Source organism: Spermophilus citellus (assembly GCF_964194105.1).
Source record: "Spermophilus citellus genome assembly, chromosome: 8".
NCBI classification, from domain to species: domain Eukaryota; kingdom Metazoa; phylum Chordata; class Mammalia; order Rodentia; family Sciuridae; genus Spermophilus; species Spermophilus citellus.
This window is the reverse complement of record NC_138189.1, coordinates 127,387,953-127,410,141: the sequence shown is the minus strand read 5'-3', so window position 1 is coordinate 127,410,141 and position 22,189 is coordinate 127,387,953. Positions and strand designations below refer to the sequence as shown.

General features: G+C 43.3%; 1 protein-coding gene across 7 annotated transcripts in view; it reads left to right on the top strand.

Annotated features, from left to right (window-relative positions):
- The window catches only part of TRIM2 (tripartite motif containing 2), a 109,013-nt gene that overhangs the window by 28,090 nt on the left and 58,734 nt on the right, over nucleotides 1–22,189 (top strand). For 2 of the 7 annotated variants that reach the window (XM_081303630.1, XM_081303629.1), the window contains exon 1: nucleotides 10,934–11,243. The exons of 4 other annotated variants lie outside the window; for them this stretch is intronic. In XM_081303630.1, coding sequence (XP_081159756.1) covers nucleotides 11,241–11,243 — 3 coding nt within the window. In that variant the 5' untranslated portion in view covers nucleotides 10,934–11,240. Of the gene's footprint in view, nucleotides 1–4,211; nucleotides 4,335–10,933; nucleotides 11,244–22,189 lie in introns of those variants that run through there. One more of the 7 variants, XM_081303633.1, reaches the window with a different exon arrangement.

Below are 22,189 nucleotides of genomic sequence, written 5' to 3'. Positions count from 1 at the left end.
AATGGCAGTAGCTCCGGAGGCTGAGGCAGGAGGATCACGAGTTCAAAGTCAGTCTCAGCAAAAGCAAGGCGCTAAGCAACTCAGTGAGACCCTGTCTCTAAATAAAATACAGAATAGGGCTGGGGATGTGGCTCAGTGGGTGAGTGCCCCTGCGTTCAATCCCCAGTACCAAAAAAAAAAAAAAAAGTTGCATGAAGTGGGTAGAAAGGAGGGAAGAGGGGGATAAGGCATGAAAAGGGGGGAATGAAAGAGAAAAAAAGAGGAAAGACATCATCAAGGAAGCGCTGGGGTGTCCCTGGCACTGGCCTGACCGTGGATGGCTCCGTGCTGCTGCTTCCCCATACTAGAGCTCACAGGCATGGCCACCCCTGTCTGGTGGTGTGCTCCTTCTGCTGCGGCCATCTGCTCCTATCCTCCTGCCTCCGTCCCTCCCCTCTGGTGACACCGTGGCTTCCTGGCACCTGGCCCAGACACACTACCAACCTCTGAGGGAGCCTGGTGAGTCAGCGACCACTCAGACATGCAGAGGACAGGACGACAGGTCTCCCGGCCTCCGGGAAAAAGACAACTGACTCTGGAACGGGATCAAAGGAGTCGTTTCTTGTCTTTCTTCTTCTTATCTTCCCAAGAAGGCTGCTGGCTGTAAGGGACCGTGCTGGCCAGTGGGGACTCATTTCCACTGGCCGAAGACCAGCAGAGAGCATCAGGTGTCTTTCCGGTGAGAATAAGGGGCAGATGGGGGGACAGGGACCTTCCTGGGCCTGGCCTGGCACTGGAGTTAACATGAGGACTCAACAGGAGCAACAAAGTTGCACTTGGGCCTCTTAACTGTATCCAGGCTGCCTGCAGGGACACCAGCATTGAGTGGGTGAGGAGGCTGCGGGAAGCTGCCTCCAGCCTGGCACACTGACGTGTGTCGGTGAGTCTCCTTATTTTTCATGATTTGGACCATTGTCATTTATTCATTTATTTAGCTCTGAGAGAAGGTAATGAAGAGTGGTATATTAGACTTACTTATTCTTATACCTAAAAAAACAAATGTTGATTGAATCCTAAACTGAGCCTAGTTCCAGGAATAAAAGAATGAATCCTTTCTAAAGAAGCTTATAAATCTAATAGTGGCTCTAATAATAACAATTATAATAATTTGTGTAGTGCCTGCCTACAATACGTCAGGCGTTGTATCAGGTTCTTGACAAAAACTGAACCTGTGTAGTAGGTACCCTTATTATCCCCTTCATGCTGATGATGAAATGGAGGCAGAGGGAGAGTGTTAGTCAGATTTCCATCACTGTGACAAAATACCTGAGACAACAAGTTAAAAGGAGGAGAGATTTATTTTGGTTCAGAATTTCAGAAGGCTCAGCCCATGGTTGGTTGGCTTCTTTATTTTGGGCTTGTGATGAGGCATCACAATAAGGCACCCATGGTAAAGCAAACTCCCCACCTCTTGGTGGCCAGGAAATAAAAAGAGGGAGAGGAAGGAGCCAGGGTCCCAACATCTTCTTCAAAGGCATGCCCTCAGTCTCCTCACTTCCTCCCACTAGGCCTCAGAGTTTCCATCACCTCCTAAAGCTGGTGACCACAGGCTGGTCCACAGGCCTGCAGCATTTGGCCTTTGGGGGACATTTCAGATCCAAACCATAACAGAGAGGTTAAATTACTTTCTCAGAGTCGTTCAGCTTGTAAGTGGCAGAGTTGGGACCCAAACGCATCCTTGGCTCTAAGCCCATTCTCAACCACTGCACCACACTGCTTCTGATTATAGTAACTCGAGACTCACTGTGTGTTAAGCAAGGGGCCAAGGTACCCACACACTATCCCATTTAATTATCTACGATAGCCTTACAAGGTGGCCCTCTGCAAATGACCTAACAGAGGCAAGAAGGAACCCAAAGATATATTTATTAGTCATCCCTTACCCACAATTTTGCTTTCCAGGATTTCAGTTACCTAAAGTAGAAAATTCCAGAAATAAACAATTCCTAAATCCTAAATTGAACAGCATTCTGAGTATCATGGTGAAATCTCACATCATGGTCTTTATCTTACTCAGGACATGACTCATCCCCTTGTCCAGTGTATCCATGCTGTATATATTACCTGCCCATTAGGTATGCAGTAGCCTCCTAGTGATCAGGTCAGCGCTTGTGTTCAAATAACTCCTATTTTACTTAATAATGGCCCAAAGCAAAGGAATAGTGATGGTGGCAATTCAAATATCCCAGACAGAGTTGTAAAGTGTTTCCTTTAAGTGCCAAAGGTGAAAGAATGATAAGATTATCTTGAGCCAGAGACCACATTTGAAAAATTTTATTATAGTCTACTGTTACAGTTGTTTTATTTTTTTATTTTTTTTAAATTCAGTTGTATATGGACACCAAGCTATTTATTTATTTATTTATTTATTTATTTATTTATTTATTTATTTATTTATTTTTCTGTGAGGATCAGACCCAGTGCCTCACACGTGCTAGGCAAGCACTCTACCACTGAGCCACAGCCCCAGCCCACAATTGTTTTATTTTATTATTAGTTGTTAATCTCTTTCGGTGCCTAGTTTATGAACTAAACTTCATCATAGCTATATGTGTGCATGTATGTAGGTATAGGGGAAAACATACTGTATATCGACTTCATTACCATCTGCAATTCAAGGCATTCGGTGGGGCCATAAACGTATCCGGGCAGATAAGGGGATCTACAGTAGAGACAATCCCGATGTGCTTCCGGAGCCTGTGCCTTAATCATAGCCACATGCTGACTGCACAGTGCGCGTGGAAGAGAGGGATGGGTGATGGAGGGGCCTGGAGCCCCACAGCCCGCTTAGGAAAACACTCTCTCTGATGACATGTCAGAGGAGGCAGCCTCTGAGGATGATGCCAGGCCCCTGTCCTCAGCTTATCTCTCTCTGCCAAGGTGCCACTTTAGTACCCCCTCCAGGTTAGACTCCAGAGCACTGATCTAGAAGCCCTAGGGAACCTCAGGCACGTTCCTGGAAGAGGTCACACTCAAGTCCACAGCACCCAGGGCACGTCCGCTGGAACCTGAAGCTACAGCTGGAGGCAGGAGAGCCGTGGTCCAGGACCGGGAAAGGTCAAGCAGCGCAGAGCACGCTCCTTCCTGGAGGGCCGGCTGGGCTGGGTCCCAGTGCCTCAGACTTGGAGGGCTGTCCCTGCAGCCCAGACCCCTCCCCCGCAGGTCACCCCTACTTGAATCCGTTCTCTTACAGACAGATCCTGTGAGGGATGATGAGGACAGACAGGGAAGCAACAGAGTTGGGGCTGGGAGGGAAGGAATTCCTAACCCCACGGGGCGGTCGTGGTCTCAGCCCTGACCCGCCCGCGCCTCTTCAGCTGGAGCCCAGCAGCGGGCCTCCCTCGGGGCGGGGCCTGTTGCCATGGAGACGGGCGCACAGCCGCAGACGCTCTGGGCAGGGCCGGCCAGGAGGCCAGGGCTGAGGTTGCAGGGTGTTGGAGATCACTGTGTAGAGAGAGGCCTAGGGGCCGGATTACCTGGCCAGGAAAGGACCATTTGTAAGGTTCTCTGTGTAATACGTATTGGTTTAAGAATGTGAGCAAGAGAAAAATTGTGCTCTATATGTGTACTATGGATCGAAATGCATCCTGCTATCAGGCATAACAAATTAGAGTAAAAAAATAAAAATAAAAAACAGAATGTGAGCAAGAGGAAGCCGGGAACCTAGCAAGGCGTTATCAGCAACGTGCCCTGTAAGATGACAACTCAGGGAGAGTTGCTGGGTAGAATCCCTAACTCCAAATCACTCCTCGACTGGGGTGTAGCTCAGTGGTAGAGCCCTAGCCTAGCATGCATAAGGCCCCGGGTTCCATCCCCAGCGCTGCAAACCAAACCGCTGGTAATTAAACAAGGTAAACCACGGAGCAATCGAGGAAGGAGCACATCACCTTGAATTTCATTGTTCATGTGACAAGTGTCAGCATGAAACTCCTTAGAAAAACAACACGTTCCTGTTGTGTGCATCAGTGTAGACTCAGGAATCTGGAGCTAGCACTGGGAGGTTTTATGCCAGGTATACTCTGGACAGAGAGTCCACTTTGAACTTCCCAAGTCAAACAGTGGCAAAGCAAATGAGCCTTCTGTTCACATGCTTACAAAGAACATGGAACAGCAGACAGACTGCTGAGCATTTGATTGACCCTTCACCCTCTCAGGAATACACCCAGGAGGAGAGCCAGGAGAAGAGCCAGTGCAGGTCACCTTGACCCACAGAAGTTGCAGACCCTTTTCTCCACCAATCTTTTATGCCTTCTTGGTCATGGAGCCAACTCCCAGCTCCACAGGTCACGCCATAGGTAAGACAGACATAGCATTTTCCATTTATCTTTCTTCTGTTTTCAAGAGAACAAGGCTATGGAAGAGCCAGGTCACTCTTGTGAGAGCCTGCACTAGCCCAGACCTCCTTAACCTTTTATCCACAATAGGTGTTTTGGGTTGAACTGTGTCCCTCCGAGAAGATTTATTGAAGTCCTAAACCCTGATGCCTCATTTGGAAAGAGGTCTTTGCAGATGTAATCAAGTTAAGATGAGCTCATACCCATATTAGGGTGGGCCCTAATCCAATGTGACTGGGATCCTTATAAGAAGAGAAAATGGTGTTGGGATGGGACCCAGTGGTGGAGAGGTTAGCATGTGCAAGGCCCTAGATCCATCCCTAGAACCACAAAGAGAGAAAGGGAGGGAGAGAAAGCGAGCAAGCAGAGCCACAGGGAGGAGGCTATAATGTGAACAAGCAAAGACACACAGGAAGAAGAGGGCCAGAGGGCCAGGTTAGGATGGAGATAGAGATCCTAGTGACACATCTACAAGCCTGGGAAGGCCTGGGGCTACCAGAAGCTGGAAAGAGGCGAGAAACATCCTCCCCAAAGGCTTCAGAGGAAGCATGGCCCTGGCAATGCCTTCAGTTTGGACTTCTGGTCTCCAGACTGTATTGTCCTAAGCCATGTGGGTTTGTGGTACTTTTATATATATATATATAAAAGATGAGATCATACCCATATTATAATATATATATGAAAAATCTCTGTTGCTGTAAATAAATCAGTCTCCTGACTTCCATAAATCACTTCCCGGGTTCTTGGGAGAAGACATAATTAAGATTGTCAAATCAGAGGCCTTGATTTAGGGGAAGGGAGAGTTTTCTCAAGACCAAGATAGGAAAGTATATTTTCATTTACAAAGACAAAAAGATGACAATGGCTCGGGAGGCCGAGACAGGAAGATTGCAGGTTTGAAGCCAGCCTCAGCAACTTAGTGAGGCTGTAAGCGACCTGTGAGACCATGTCTCAAAAATTTTTTAAAGAAGGGCTGTGGATATGGTTCAGTGGTTAAGCGCCCTTGAGTTCAATCCCTAGGACCAAAAAAGAAAAGAAAAACAAATAAAAAGCTGAAACCCACAAATTATAGACTAAGGAATTTGATATCGAGGGTAATTCTAGAGAAGGATTATTAATGAGATAGTTCAGAAACACCTATAAAAGAAAGCAACCTGAGTTCTGTAAGAATAAATTATATCAGACCAATGGAAATTCCTTTTGGAGACCTACTGGACTCAGATATTAGTTGTCTGTTCAATATGCATCATATATGTCATATGAGAAAGGTGACAAGAAAAGTACAATTAACTCAGTAGTATTAATAAAAGGACAGGTGTGGAGTCAGGAAAAAGATGATTATTTTCTGTTCTCTGCTGGGCAGAGCCCACCTGGTTGTGCCTTCAGTTTTAGGCAATACCCTATGGAAAATACAAAAAGTATTCTCAAGGGAGACAGGTGCAGGATCTGTGTCCCCTTTACTTCAAACACCACCTAGCTGAGAAGGGCTGTCCTGAATCCTGAGACCCAATCAACTGTGAGTTGGAGGAAGGGAATGTGTTCCCAGGACTGATTTTGAGGGGTTTTGTTTATGTCATTTATATTTGTATCATTCATACCTAATACACTGCCTATCACATAATGGTTTTGAAATGTACCATATTTAGGGGTGATCCCAATGCCAGGTCAGTTATAGTGTGACCTCGTGGATGGAGCTGGCTCCATTGGTTCTCTGGTTAGTTCACATCTGTTCATATGATACCAACAGCTAAGGCCAACGTGTTTCACCTACGATCATTTTCTGACAGTCTTACTTGGTCTAAGACCTCCCGATAGCCACTGAAGAATGATGCCAACGTCTAAGATAGGGGTCCTTATCAGGAATCTGTTGGGGTTTACCCCAAACCACTCAACCCCACTGACTGCCAAGAGTGGACCTGTGAAATCCTTCAGAACAACATCTCTTCCCCTCTGCCCATGCCTGAACAGAAGGCTGGAAACAGAGGTTCCTTACCATCCTCTTTCATAAGAACATTGGGCAATAGTTTTCATAGAGTTTTTGGAAAGCAAAGACGAGAAAAGTGAAAGAACAACTGCATTGGGCAGAGTTTGTAAGCTCTCGATTTCAGGTTGCCTCCTTCTGGCTGACTGTGCTTATCTCTCTCTGAAACACATCACCTCTTTAATCAGCTGGCTTTGTGCCACTCTGGAGTTGCCTGGTGACCATTTCTGCTCTTGCCAATTCTGAAGGACCATCAGCGCATTCCAAAAGAGGAACAGAGAAAGCTACGAGACATAGACTCTAGTTTACTTTTACTTCATAATAGCTACTCCACACTAAGCTGGTGACTTGGTCTTTCTAAACCTCAAATTCCATTAAAATTAAAGCCTATTCTACCCATTTCTGGGTTTTCTTTGAGGACCAAAGAGAAAATCTACTATGAAGGCATTTTCTAAATTTTCAACCACTAAGCAGATATGTAGAACTGCTGCTTTCTAATGGTGTCTAGTCCAAATATTTTCCAATTGTGAGATGAACTTTGATCTTTATGCCATATTATATCACCCATCCCTTGTATCATTCTGTGTCTATTTATTGGGCAGCTACACGTGACAGGCATTACACTAGGAGCTAAGGAGTGAGAGATCAAAGATGTAAACCTCCAACTGGGTTTGGCAAAGAATCCCATAGAGCTCTCAGGAATGGCACCCCATCCAGACTGGGTGTGGGAGCGTCTGAAGGCTGCAGGGGAAGTCAGAGAATCTTTCCAAAAGTGAGTTATGATTTTGCTGAGCTCTGAAGGAGTCAGAGGAGTTAACCAGAGGAAGATGAGAGTGTTCCTGGTAGAGCAAGTGGTACATGAGCTTAGAGGTGGGTGTTTCCCAAAGGGGATGTTGTTGACAATTAGCGGGGACAAATGTATGGGCCTCTCCCATGCCTTGGGAGATGTTTGGCATCCCTGTCCCCACAGCTAAATGTCAGTAGTACACGCATACCCACACCCAATATGACAGTTCAAAATACATACCTGACCACTTCATGGGGCATCCCATGGTTGAGGGACACTGCTGAGAAGATTCATGGAGGAATTGGAACTAGAATATGACTAGGTAAGACAGAAGGAGGAGAAAAATTAGGAAGGCAGATTATAAATGCCCTGTATGCCATCTGAAGATTACTTCCTAGAAGGAATTTCCTTGATAGACCATATACAAAGTGTTTGGATGGAGTCTGGCACATAATACAGGGTCGATAAATTCTGGATCACTATCTCTCAGGATCCTGCCCAACCTTATTAGTCACAAATGCACATCAGAGATGCAAATGCACACCACAGTCAAACTGGCTGTTGACAATTAATGCTAATGTCCCTTCAACTGGACAGAAACAGTGACAAGGGGAAAGATCTCTCCAAGGAGTCAGTAAGGTGTGCAGCAACCTTAATCTCCAGGATCTTGGGCTCTTTTCTGGTGTGTGTGTGTGTGTGTGTGTGTGTTGCTGATCAAACTCATGTCTTTGTGAATGCTAAGCACATGCTCTACCACTGACTTGACATACTCAGCCCCACCTCTCTGCCCTTGAGGCCCCACATCTGGTTGCTGGAAATCTCAATCCAGGCAAACTCTAACCCAGAAAGAAAAAGATCAAAGGCCACTATCACCTCTACCCGTCACTAGGGAGTGCCAAGGCGAAGATACCGTGGACTGCTAATATATCCTTTGGCAACCCAAGCCCCAACTTCTAAGCACTTGTGCTCACTGCCATAGCATGAACTAAAAATAAGGCTGCATTTTTCTATAATCAGCAATGTTATGTGTATTTGTTAGGTTCCAGCCTGGCCCTCAAACCCCATTTTACCCATATAGTAATTAAACCATAGTGGTGAAGGTGTTTGGAACCCCACTATCCTATGTAATGCTATTTCTAAGGAAGAGGTGTTTCTAATTCCAAGCAAAAGATTGAAAAGAAATATGATCCCCATTTGTCATACCCTTACCCAGATTCCAGTCATACTTAGCTATTACTCTTATTGTTGTTGTTATTATTATTATTATAATTATTATTATTTGGTACTGGGGATTGAACTCAGGGGTGCTTAACCACTGAGCCACATCCCCAGCCCTTTTTTGTATTTTATTTAGAGACAGGGTCTCATTGAGTTGCCTCGGGCCTTGCCAAGTTGCTGAGGCTGGCTTTGACTTGTGATCCCCCTGCCTCAGCTTTCGGAGTCTCTGGTATTACAGGCCTGCACCTCCAAGTCTTTACTTGTGCTGTGCTCTGTGCCTGAAATGCTCTTGCAAATCATATCCCTCCTGTGGGCACCCAGAGCACACAGTTCCTCTCGTTGTCAAGCACTTGCCACCCCACATCACAATGGCCTGCTTATTAATCCATCTTCCAAACTGGACTGTGACCTTGCCAAAGGCTCAGAATTCATTAAATTCTTCTCTGTGTCCTCAGTGCCTAATCAATACCTGAAACATACTTCATGTTCAGTAAGTGTTCATTGGAATGAATGATTGAATAAGTGCACCTTCTCTGACTCTAAGCTCAGCCGCAAGACCAGGATCTCTCCCACTTCTCCATCTTCTGCGAACAGAGACCCAATCCATATATATAACCTTAAGAATCTGGGTTGCATGGAGACAGAGAAGGAGGGAGAGAAGGAAGAAAGGATGTGCTAGGGGAGGGGCCAGCATTTAATGCATTTGGATTTGGGATGGGCTCAGTAGCAGAGTGAAAAGAGGTGAGGACTCCCTCCACAGCAGGCCAGACACCTTTGTGAGGACTTGTTCTAGGAAGAGGACACTGTGGGGTGGGACAGCCTGCCTGGAGTTTCAGGAATTGATCCTCATTAAACTATAGGCTTCTGAAGTAGGGCATAGGTCCACACAAAATCTCACATACAAATGTTTACAGCAGCCTTATTCATAATAGCCAAAAAGTGGAAAAACCCAAATGTCCATCAAATAATGAGAATGGATAAATAGGGTGTGCTATATGCACACAGAGGACAATGGCCATGAAAAGGAATGAAATAGTAATAGATGCTACAACATGGACAAACTTTGAAAGACAGAGCCAGACACATAAGATCACACAGATGATTTCATTTATGTGACATATATTTACTTGTATGGCAGAGTCCCATAGAAAGTAGAAATATATAGTCAGAAAGTAGATTGGTGAGTATTTAGGCATATGGGAGGTGAGAAGGGAAGTTAGGGCCTGACAACTAGAGGGTATAACGTTGTTGTTGTTCTATTTTGAGGTGATGAAAATGTTCTAAAGTTAACAGTGGTAATAGTTGCCCACTTCTGTGAAAGTACTAGAAGCCACTGAACCGTATATTTTATACAGGAGAATAAATTTACATCTCAAAGAAGCTGTTTAAACACACGAAACTCTGTAGCAGATGGTCACCTATGCTTTGGAAGACTGTGTGCCAAAATTCACGTGTCCATGCATTTCCAGGACTTCACTGGGTTCTCTGTGATCTCCTGGACCTCTGCTACCACCAAGGGTAACTGCTCTCCGAAGCCAAGGCCCCTGTGAGGGCTCAATGCAATGCTTGACTACACAGAAAGAATATAATAAATATTAATGGAAACAATGTAATAAATATTAATGTAATCAAACATGCAGATCAAATATGTAGTCTTATTGAAATAAAAATGATTAGTGATCACTTTGATAACTGAAAAAGATACAGTGTTCTGTATTAAAAAGGAGTTGAAAAAAAGAGTGATTGTGAATTCCATTCCCATATGTAAGGTTTTTTTTAATTCGAAAGTATTATTTGTAATGTGAGGCTCTATCACTTTTCCTGTTTTTGGAGATTGAACCCATGCCTACATGCCAGGCAAGTGCTGAGCCACATCCTCAGCTCTCCTAATCATTCTCTATACCTATTTGTTGACCACTTTCATACTATTAATATTCTTAAAATAAATTTAAGAAGTTGGTAAGAAATTAGATTGTGTGCATATGTAGTTTGTTAAGTTTCTTAACCTTCAACAGAAAACTTCAGCATCAGAAAAGAGGGTCTGCTGTCTCCTCAATCAGATAAACGCACCATAAGCCTTTTCTCTGAATGAGAAAAAAGCAGAGAACTGTTTTTTTGTTTGTTTGTTTGTTTGTTTGTTTGTTTTTGCAATGGGGAGCTTGGTAAAGGTTTGTGAAACTGGACCTTTTTTTTTTTTTTTTTTTTGCTTTTTCAAAAGTTACTTGAAACATCTAAGGCAATGGGTTCTTTTTCTTCTTCTTTCTTACTTCTCCCCCACCCCCCCCACCCCCCTTTTTTTTTTGACCAACCAAGGTTAGCGGGTGCTCTCACACGCACCCCAAACACTCCTCTAAATCTGAACTTCCCGATACTTGGTTTTTCCCCTCGAGTCTCTTCTCCCTGCGTGGCAGCACATCTTCTCTCTGATCTGTCACGCTCGGGTACCAATCCTGGCCGCGTTGCGCAGGCGACGTGCGCGGTCGCCTCTCCTCCCCGCGTGCATCCCGCAGCCCCGTTCGGGGGATGGAGCCCGGCGGCCGAGCCGGCGCGCGAGCAGCTGACTGCTGACTCAGAGGCGCAGCAGCCGCCCGCGAATCTCGGCGCAGCTCGCTGCTGCATCCCTATCCCACAATCCCTTGCAGGGCTTGCTGCAGTCCTTTCCACCGGCGCCGAGAGAAAAGATGTCCTATAAGATAAAGATTGATTGGTCTGAGTGCCGAAGGGGGTCTCCCACTTGTTAATGACCCAGAAACAGTCCCGCCGACTTGGCTGAGCCTCCTCTCGTTTCCTCCATTTTCCTCCTCCTCTGTCCTGTTCCTGAGCTGGCGCATCCCTCCCTAGAGCAGAAGATATGCTGGGCTTCTGATGATGGCTGCACTGCATGGTAGGGAATTTTAACCAGTCTCTTTGCATGGTGCTTCCAGACTTGAGATGGTAGCAGAAATGGGCTTTGTTCTTTTGGATTGCCGCGGAGCTCCAGCGACAGACTCGGGAGGATTTAATTCCTCTTTGCCTGATTAATCTGTCTGCAGAAATGGGTAGGTTCAGAGGTCCGGGTTGCTTCGTGCTGTGCCAGGTTGATAACTGATTTCTCTTGCTCTCTCTTGTATCTGGCTTCCTCACCCCCACCCCTTTCTGCTAGTGGTGCTGCATGCTCCGTAACTCTTTAGAGATCCACTGTTTGCTTAAACAAAGGCATCACATTAACCAGTTATGGGGGCAAAGTTATGCAAGATTTTTTTTCCATCAAGTTCTATGTGAATTGGCTAGGTTTTATCTTTATTTTTTTTTCCTGGTCTTTATTTGAATGTTGTCTTGGTTTGTTTTAAGTAAAAAAAAAAAAATCCCTGTATCTTTCTGTCGAGATGAAATATTTAATTTGCAGGATTCCTTCCTCTATACCCCAGGGTGGAGGAGAACGTGGGATGCACCCTCCCCCCCACCCTGCCCACTATTAAGAGAACCCTGGGGTTGAGTTCCATGGCTCCCAGTTACCATTGGAAACCCATTCATTCAAAATGCACGACTCGACCCTCTGAATTCTGAATGCCACTGAGAACGAACAAACAAAAATACACAGCAGACGATTTCTTTCTTTCAGACAATTTTTTTTTTCCTGCCTTGGAAGTACAATCAAATCTGGGTGGAGCTCAATGGTAGCAATACACTGAGCAGGGAAAAAAAAAAAAAAAATCTTTGGTTTGGCCCTTAGGTTTCACTTCCTTAAACTGTGGGTAATATTTTTGTGTCAGAGCTTTTTCTACAAGAATGCCCCACCCTGTCATTAGTTCTTCTTGTAGGAGATAGAAGAGCATGCAGAAAGGCTATTGAAAGCTAAAAATTGAATGTTAATCAATGCATTCAGAATCAAAAGAGAAAATATTTTTGTCTGAAGAAAAGATCATTTCAATGTCCTAGCTTTAAAGAACATATAGACTCAGGATGAGGTATATAAATAATTATCAGTTCGTTTCTTCAGCTTGGATCATATTACAGCAGTTTTATTCCTTGTGAATCAATCGGAGGCTTCTTAAAAACCTACAGTATGTAAGAAGAGCCATTTGTTTGCTCAGATCTTTAAACTGATTTCTCAAATAGTATTAGGATTCATTTTGCCTAGGGTGAATTTTGGGGGGCTTTCATTAATTGGGGGGGCAGATGCTTTATTGGCACTGTTCCTAATCCACTGTGATGTTAAATAATGCAGGCCCCTCCCCAGCAAGCACACAATGAGAAGTTTCATGTGCACTGTGGTAGGAGAAAGCCGCTTTCTTATGCCAAGATCTCAGTTGGTAGCCCTTCCTGAACCACTAAGCATTTCTTTCCAATTTCTCCTAGAAAGACCCAAGTGATTTGCATTGCAAAGGTTAAAACTCGGCTGAATGTAAAAAAATTCTCAGATAGAATGTGCTTTCAGAATATGTGAATGCAGCATATTTAACCCACACGTTTGTCTAAAAAGGGGGAATAAAATCTACACATTTTCACCATAGTTAATGTTCCAATCCTGAGATGACTTAATTGTTAAGATTTAGAGGATAACAAAAGATTAGTAGACTTTGTGATTTGTGAAAGTCAAAACACTCATTCTTTGTCTTTACTAAGAAATGAAAATGGTCTTCATCCGGATAACTTTAGGCTTTAATTTCTCTAAGCTTTTGACCTTCTTTTATTTTTATCTTCATTAAATAGGAAAAATCCTGTTTATTCCCAGGTTTCTGCACAAGGAAAAAAAAAAGAAAAAGAAAAAAAAATAAGAAAAATCCCAAATATGTAGCAATTTTTAAAATTTACCAAAGTTTAATTTTTAAGATTCTCTCATACCCCTTTTCATTCTCTCTGATAAAACTAACACTTTAAGCAAATATTTATAGGTATTATTGGGATATACAGAAGAGAAATACTTCCAAACTTGAAAGCATTTACTGCCAAATTATTTACTATCTTAGGGTTTTTTCCTTCCAGGGGGGTTGGAACCCAGGACCTTGTGCGTGCTAGGCAAGCGCAGTACCACCGAGCTACACCCCCCAGCCCCTTCTTAGTTTGTCTTTTTTTTCCCTCAAAAAATGTGAGTGAATGACTTCCACGTTGTGACAAAATGACAATTTGCACACAACTGTAACAGCTTTCTTTCTTTTTTCAATTCTCTGTTGCCATCTGTGTCTCTATTGCTTATACAAGTGTTTCAGTGTCAGAGTACAATTTGCTGTCAAATGTGTTGTTTTTTTTTTAATATTTCTATTGTGCAGATTGTCTGAATTTAACCAATTAGGTTTCTTCTTAAATTTGGAGTTTTAGATTAAGACTAGAAAGTGAGAAAAAAAAATGAGTTAAGTAGTCAAATAGCATCATTGAAAAACCAGGGGTTGCTGTTTTTTTCCTACTAATCTCACATCCCTTCTCCGTGACCCTCTCTGCCTTCATAGTCTCAATAGCCTCCATTTTTCCACTAAGTGCTTTTTATTATTTTTCTTGAAAACCTATTAATTGAAGGAAACATTGTAGCCAACAACAGAAGTAAATAATGTACTTCCTATACTCCAGTGGCCAAAAGGGGTTTACTGCCACTTAGGCTTGTGTCTCTTGAAGTTCTGATGATAAATAAATTTCTCTGCCCGCTTCTTGTCAGCCTCTCCCCATCCCCAGAGTCTGTCCCCACCACTGAGCACCGCTGCCTTTCTTTCGGTCCAAGAATGTTCAGCCTCTTTATGTCACCCACAAGGAAAGCAAGGGGAGAGAGACTTGACAGGATGATTGATGGAGGGAGAAGAGACCCCACTCATCTTGATTGTCCCAGGGTACCGAAAGGGTCAATCAGCCCAACCACTTAACACTCCATCACACAGAAGCAGCCTCTGAAAGTTGGAAAACCCAAATCAAAGCTTAAGACCTGAAGCCAGAGGTGAGGCTTTCTATAAAGAAGGCAATGGCCAACGATGACCTCGCTACACTGAAGAGAGACATTGGGGACACAGGTGTAGGTATTATGGAGAGAAGTTGGAGCTCAGCTCAAAAATCAACCGTGATATGGAAAAAGGCAGCACATCATACATTGGACCCTGGAAATTAAAGGGAGTGACTTGGGAAGTTGGGTACATCTTTGCCTGGAGACAAGTTAAAGTAGACAGCTCTTTATTAGATGCCCCGCCCCCTACACACAAGCGCGCGCGCGCGCAAGCGCGCGCACACACACACACACACACACACACACACACACACACACACACTCATACACTATCAGGAAAGAGAATGCATCCAGCCTTCTAATTTACAAAATGGCCCATCTGGGATAGAGACTTGATTTAACTGGAAGTGGGTCACCCTGTTTTAATTTCACTTAAGATTGTCCTCTTTTCTTTCTTCTAGTTGTTCCTCGGTAACAATGCAAATTAAATTACAGGTGAATGCTAGCAGGCTCATCACCTAAAATAACTACAAATACCTGTTTCTCTAAGCATGCTTTCACCTGTGCCTTGCACGCTGGGTGTCACCTGCTCTGGCAGGTAGAGGGTAATATATGAATTATAAATAATCTTAATGGTTCAAGATTTCCTTTTTATAAATGTACCAAAAGATTTTTTTTTATCTCCAGAGATGGTGATTTTTGCTTGCCCACACCCTTGTCATTGGCCCAAGAACAAAAATGTAAGCGTAGTAATAAATACATTTACCCAAAGGGGCAACAAAGAGAAATGTCATAAAACTAGACTGTAGGAATGGGATTGAAGCCAGGTGCTGTGGTGCACACCAGCAATCCCAGCTCCTCCAGGAAGCTGAGGCAGGAGGATCCCAAGTTCAAGGCCAGCCTGGGCAATGTAGCAAGACTCTGTCTCAAAATGAAAAAAAACGCTTAGGGACATAGCTCTGTGGTAAAGTGCCCCTGAGTTCAATGCCCAAGCTGCCAAAAAAAAAAAAAAAAGATAGGAGGTTGGGGCTGTAGCTCAATGGTAGAGCGCTTGCCTCGCAGATGTGAAGCCCTGGGTTTGATTCACAGCACTACATAAAAATCAATCAATCAATTGTGTTCATCTACAACTGAATGTGTGTGTGTGTGTGTGTGGACAGAGTACATGTAATCAAATATACTTCTACTTACCCACAAATCACATGTTAGAATTTCATTTTTCAGAGGGCTCTTGGTTTCTGTTCCCCAGCCATGTTCTCTACCTGACAAGTTAGTTTGGCCAACTCCCTTCCCTTCTCGCTTTTCTCTTCTGTCTTTCTTTGTTCTTCCTCGTGCTGGTGTCAGCAACGAAGAGTCTGGATTCTTTCTGATCCAAACAGTTTTGTTTTGGGGGTGAGAAACATGGTCAAAATCTTAGAATTGCGGACACAGGCATTTTTCTCTTTTTTCATCTCCTATCAAATTCTTTTCCATTTGGTGGTCATTTCACCAAGTTGTGAAAGTAAGCCAGGAAAAACGTCAGAGATGATGTGAGGAAAGAAATGCTGGGGCAGGGTTTTTCTGCACAAGGATTTAGTTGTGGGATTGCTGCGTTGTTTCCCCACCACAGGCTGCACTTAGTCAGCAAAGCCCCCACTAACAAGGAACTCGTGTGCCATCTTTTCAGACTTTTTATGACCGTGCATATGTGTACTCAATATATGTTTGTTTATTTTTCTGCATTTGTGATCGTGTTAAAATATGTCACTACTATTTACCCTCTAACCAGGGCTCGTGGCCAATGCCTCTAATCTCAGTGACAGGGAGGCTGAGGCAGGAGGATTGCAAGTTCAAAGCTAGCCTCAGCAACTTAGCTAGACCCTGTCTCAAAACAAGGGGGGAAGTGAGCTGGGGATGTAGCTCGGTGGTAGAATGACCCTGGATCCTCAGTACCACATTAAATAAATAAATAAATAAATGTATTGTGTTCATCTACAACTAAAAAAAATCTTTTTTTAAAATTACTCTCTAGATGAAAGCTTATATTGCTAAGCCTTAGATTGTCCTTCACAGGGAGCAGGTGATGTCTAATGACAAATGACAACGTTCACAATCGCTATGCTTTTTGTCACATAAGTCCGCAAATGTTCTTTTCTGCTACTGTGCTTAAGTACGTTTCCATGTCATGCTCTGTTAGTTCCAATTCATTTAAAAAATAATAAGTGGCTCTTAAGTACTAGGCTTACATAGTTCTACATGTTGAGACTACTGGAATGAGTAGTCAGACAAAAATCACTGCCCTCAGTCAACCTAACACTGGTTGGGTGGGATGGCAGTGCAGGGGGTAGAAAGACAGTATGTAAAATAAATAGATTACATACAGTATTAGGAGTTTTTTGGTTGGTTGTTTTGGGCTTGCTTGTGCATGCTGGATAAGTGTTCTACCACTGAGCCACACAGCCCCAGATAGAAGGTGTCTTAATTAGATTTCTTGCTCTAACAAAACACCATAGACTAGATGCCTTAGACAACATGAATTTATTTCCTACAGTTCTGGAGGCTGGGAATTCTGAGATCAGGTGCCAGCATGGTGAGGTTCTGGTGAGGGCTCTTTTCTGGGTTTCGACAGATGGCCTTCTTGTATCCTCATGTGGGAGAAAAAGTGTGAACTCTTGTGTCTTAGAAGGCACTAATCCCGTCATGGGGACCTAATTTCCAAAGGCTCCGTCTTCACCTACCATCATGTTGGGAACTAGGGCTTCGATATGATTTTGGGAGGCGGGGGCACAATGGTGGCATCCATAGCAGGGCAACCCATGCTATGGAGAGAACAGCAAAGTCAGGATAAGGTACAAGGGCCTGGGGATGAGCTGCCCTTCTGCACAGGATCAGATGGTCACATCGAGCAGGTGACACTGAACAGAGCCTGGAGCGGGGAGTGAACACCTTCATAAGCTCACTGCTGCTGCTCCCACTTCCCAGCCAGTCTGCCGCTTGGAGGCTCTGAGAACTGGTTAATGTCGTTATCCATCTAATGTTGACTACGTCATTTAAAAATGGCTTCCCTACCTTCGCTTCTCTACCCTGTCCTTTCTGTTGACCTTTTGTCATTGCGATGGATGTTAGCTCCAGCATCCAAAAGCAGGGGTGCTCCATCAGGTACAAGGTTCCAGGCACGTTGTCACGGGCATCCCTCTAGAAATTAGTTTTGCTAATCTCCAGCCGAAGAGTAGGTCTGTCTGTCTTCTGGTCACCTTTATTGTCGTGCACTGATTTCTGCTGGTGAGGAGGCTGCAGAAGTTCTCTAGACACCTCCAGAGAGGAAAAGGGGACCAGAAACTGGTAGTGCCCAGACACTCTGATGAAAGGCTCTTTTGTATTTTTGCGTATCCCTCATGGAGAATGTTCGGAGGGATGGCAGGCTCCCACAGTGCTCACTGGCATAGTTACTCTGAGCACAGTGTCCCTTTAGGAGCAGTCAGACATGTCCCTATTCTGAGTACTGCCATTATGTTCAGGGAAGGAGTGTTATCTTGGCAATGTTTTGGGGATCTTTGGGGATTGGAAATTTCATGTTGATCCTGAGAGTTGTAAAAATCCAGATGCCTTCAACAGGTCACTTGTGACAGATTTGTGATATTGTCATGATTTTAAATTAGTGTTAATGAGTAAACGTAATTCAGTTGCTCGGTAAATGAGCAATACTAACAAAGACTTGCGTCATCCATGACACTACTTATTATTAAATTAGAAAGCGAAAAAAAAATTTTCAACTTTAAAGCATAAAAATGTTGGCTTAAGAAATTCCATTTAGTCAACATATGTCATTCGATTACAACAAATGTTTATCTTTGCCCTGAGTCTAAAATTCTAAGGTTCAGAAAAAGAATAAATACCAATTTGATGTATTTGCTTTTTTTCCATACCCATTGTGGCTCTGATTATTTCGAAGGATAATATGAAAAACTTTCAAAAGCTATTGTAAAGAAAATCATTATTTTTTAAATCTTTTATTGATTTTATTTTTTTTAAATACATGACAGCAGTAGAATGCATTACAATTCTTATTACACATATAGAGCACAATTTTTCATCTTTGTATATTTAGTATGTTGAGGGCCACAGTCAAGTCGGAATGACGCCTAGCATTTTGCCAGAGGGAGTGGTTGAGAGGTGACCCCAGCGAGCCATTGAGATGATAATGGTTAAGTTAATCTGCGTATTTAGTTGTATATAGACCCCTGCCAGCTACTTTGGAGTTATCACTGGGATTCCTGGGGAGTTCCAGTTGGTTGGGGAAGTTCCGGAGGAGGGATTTCCGGTTGGTGGTTCCTGGAAGGGCCCCGTGGGTGGCGGGAGTTCGGGCAATAAAGGAGTTCCTGTTTTGAACCTACAAGTGCCTCGTGGCGGCTCCGTTATTTTGTGCCCAGCCAGACTGAGGCATTTGGTGGCCCGTGCGGGGAACGCCTGAGGGTAAGTGATAAGGTAAACTGCTCGCTCCTGAGGGCAGTGCGAGAGGATGGGTAACCATTTAAAGATTCTTCTTTCATTTTGTTTCACGTTTGTTTTAAGTTGCCAGTCCCTGGAGATGGGTGGGACCGAAGAAAAACCGCTCACCACTGAGGAAAAACTATTTGCGTCTGAGGAACAGATAGGGAGAAAGGACGGATGGACATTTCAGGAGGATAGAAAGGCTGATCTAATGAATTTTTGTTGCATTTTTGTTTCATTTTGTCTTGGTTTTGTTTTGCATTATCTTAGTGAAGGGTATCTTCGTCACGGAAATATGGAATTAAAAATTAATAAGAACCAAACCGAAAGGGCGTTAAGTAAAGTGCTAGAGGAAGGAGGCATCTCAGTAAAATCAAGAACAGTTAAGGCATACGTTAAGACGATAGATACAAAGGTGTAGCCCATGGTTCATTAAAGAGGGGTTCTTAAATATATCACAATGGAACCATCATGGTGAATATTTTAAAAAGATACAAAAGGAAAGCCCAGGAACTCTGCCAGTTGGCACATTACCATTATGGACGTTGGTATAATCTTGTTTGCTTAGTCTAGGAGAAGACATTTTAAATCAAGTAAAAGAGGAAGTCTCTTGTGTTAGTCAGACAGGGGAAAAAAGTTTAGAGAAGGAGGGTCTATCCGGAGAGAAGTTACAGCGGGAGGTTGCTACTAACACCTTTCTATCACCAGAGGGCATAAGTGTCCAACCAACAGCTCCACCTATGGAGACAACATATGCTGAGTGGCCCTCAACCCCCATAGTTGATAGATGGGATCCTGAGACAGGACCTCAAAGATTAGCATGCCCTGTATTTGAGGCGGCAGGAGGGCAGCGAAATCACCATGTTTTAGATTTCAAAACAGTGAAGCAGCTAAAAGAGGCTGTAACAACCTATGGTCCTCAAGCACCCTTCACTGTAAGCTTGGTCGAATCCATTACCAACTTGAACATGACGCCAGCAGATTGGACTAGTATGTGTAAAGCTGTGCTAAATGGAGGACAATACCTGTTATGGAAGGTTGCCAATGAGGAATTTTGCAAGGAGACGGCTAGGCGAAATGCAGCAGCCGGTTATCCTCAGAAATCTAGATATGTTGTTAGGAAAGGGACCTTTTGAGGATCAGCAGCGACAAATTAGATATGATCCTGGCGTATACGCACAAATTGCTGCAGATGCAGTTAGGGCTTGGAAGACTTTACAAGGACATGGAGATTTACAAGGTCAATTATCATAAGATAATACAAGGACCTAATGAACCTTACACTGAATTTGTAGATAGGCTTATTCAAATAGCTACCAGAGTTTTTGGGGATTCAGAACAAGCAATGCCATTAATAAAACAAGTGGCTTATGAGCAAGCAAATCATTGGTGCAAGGAGGCCATTAGACCATGGAAACATAAAGACTTAAACACATAAATTATGTAGAGACATTAATGAACAAGAGCAAGTCTTGGCAGCTGCAGTACAACAGGCTTTAGATGCCAGGTCAAAAACATGCTACAATTGTGAACAAACAGGACATTTTAAAAGGAATTCATGCCTTTATACATGTACTTTGGTTTTTTTATCATTACAATTCTTAATACACATATATACTACAATTTTTCATATCTGTTTGTATATAAAGTCTTCATACATGTACTTTGGATAACGATGTCCATCACATTCCACCATCCTTGCTAATCCCCTGCCCCCTCCCTTTCCCTCCCACCCCTCTTCCCTATCCAGAATTCATCTAATCCTCCCATGCTCTCCCTCCCTACCCCACTATGAGTCAGCCTCCTTATATCAGAGAAAACATTTGGCATTTGGTCTTTTGGGATTGGCTAACTTCACTTAGCATTATCTTTTCCAACGCCATCCATTTACCTGCAAATGTCATGGTTTTGTTCTTTTTTAAGGCTGAGTAAAATTCCATTGTGTATATATGCCACATTTTTTTTATCCATTCATCCACTGAAGGGCATCTAGGTTGACCCCACAGTTTAGCTATTGTGAATTGTGCTGCTATAAACATTGATGTGGCTGTGTCCCTGTAGAATGCTGTTTTTAAGTCCTTTGGGTATAGTCAGAGGAGAGGAATAGCTGGGTCAAATGGTGGTTCCATTCCCAGATTTCCAAGCAATCTCCATGCTGCTTTCCATATTGGCTGCACCAATTTGCAGTCCCACCAGCAGGGTATGAGTGTGCCTTTCCTCCCACATTCTTGCCAACATTTATTGTTGTTTGTCTTCATAACAGCTACCATTCTGACTGGAGTGAGATGAACTCTTAGAGTGGTTTTGATTTGCATTTCTCTGATTGCTAGAGATGATGAGCATTTTTTCATATATTTGTTGATTGATTGTACATCCTCTTCTGAGAAGTGTCTGTTCAGGTCCTTGGCCCATTTATTGATTGGGTTACTTGTTTTTTCAGTGTTTAGCTTTTTGGGTTCTTTATATACCCTAGAGATTAGTGCTCTATCTGATGTGTGAGGGGTAAAAATTTGCTCCCATTCTGTGGGCTCTCTATTCACCTCACAGATTGTTTCTTTTGCTGAGAAGAAACTTCTTAGTTTGATTCCATCCCATTTATTGATTCTTGGTTTTAATTCTTTCACTATAGGAGTCAAGAAAATTATTTTAACTGATAAGTTCAATATCATCTTTCTTCCATTCTTTCCTATTTCTTTCATGCTGGGGAATGGACCCAGGACTTTTATACATGTTACTCTTACCACTGAGCTATATCCCAGTCCTCAATATCTTCTTCCTCTTTTTTATAACATTTATTTTTTAGTGATAGGTAGACACAATACCTTTATTTTACTTTTATGTGGTGCTAAGGATCGAACCCAGTGCCTCACGCATGCTAGGCAAGAGCTCTTCCTCTGAACCACAACCCCCAGCCTTCTTTTCTTTCTTTTTTTTTTTTTTTCCTTCATTGTACCAGGGATTGAAGCCAGGGGTGTTCAACCACTGAGCCACATCCCTAGTCCTTTTTTAAAATTTTGAGACAGCGTCTCACTAAATTGCTTATAACCTCTCTAAGTTGCTCAGACTGGCTTTGAATTTCGATCCTCCTGCCTCAGCCTCTTGAGTAAGTGGGACTATAGGCATGTGCCACCTGGCCTGTCTTTCTCCTCCTCATTCTCTAGTAATGGGCATTGAACCCAGGGATGCTGTACCAGGAGGCTATACCCAATCCTTTTTATTTTTTATTTTGAGACAGGGTCTTGCTAAATGGCCAAGGCTGGACTCAAACTTAGGATCCTCCCACCCCAGCCTCCTAAGTAACTGTGAATCCAGGTGTATGCCACCGTGACCATCCCTCAATATCATTTTTTAAAATATATGAATATTTGTGCCATCCTTGTGCAGGGGCTATACCAATTTTTTTCTATGTCATTCAAATTTTAATGTTGCTGAGGTGAGCACTCTATCATTTTTAT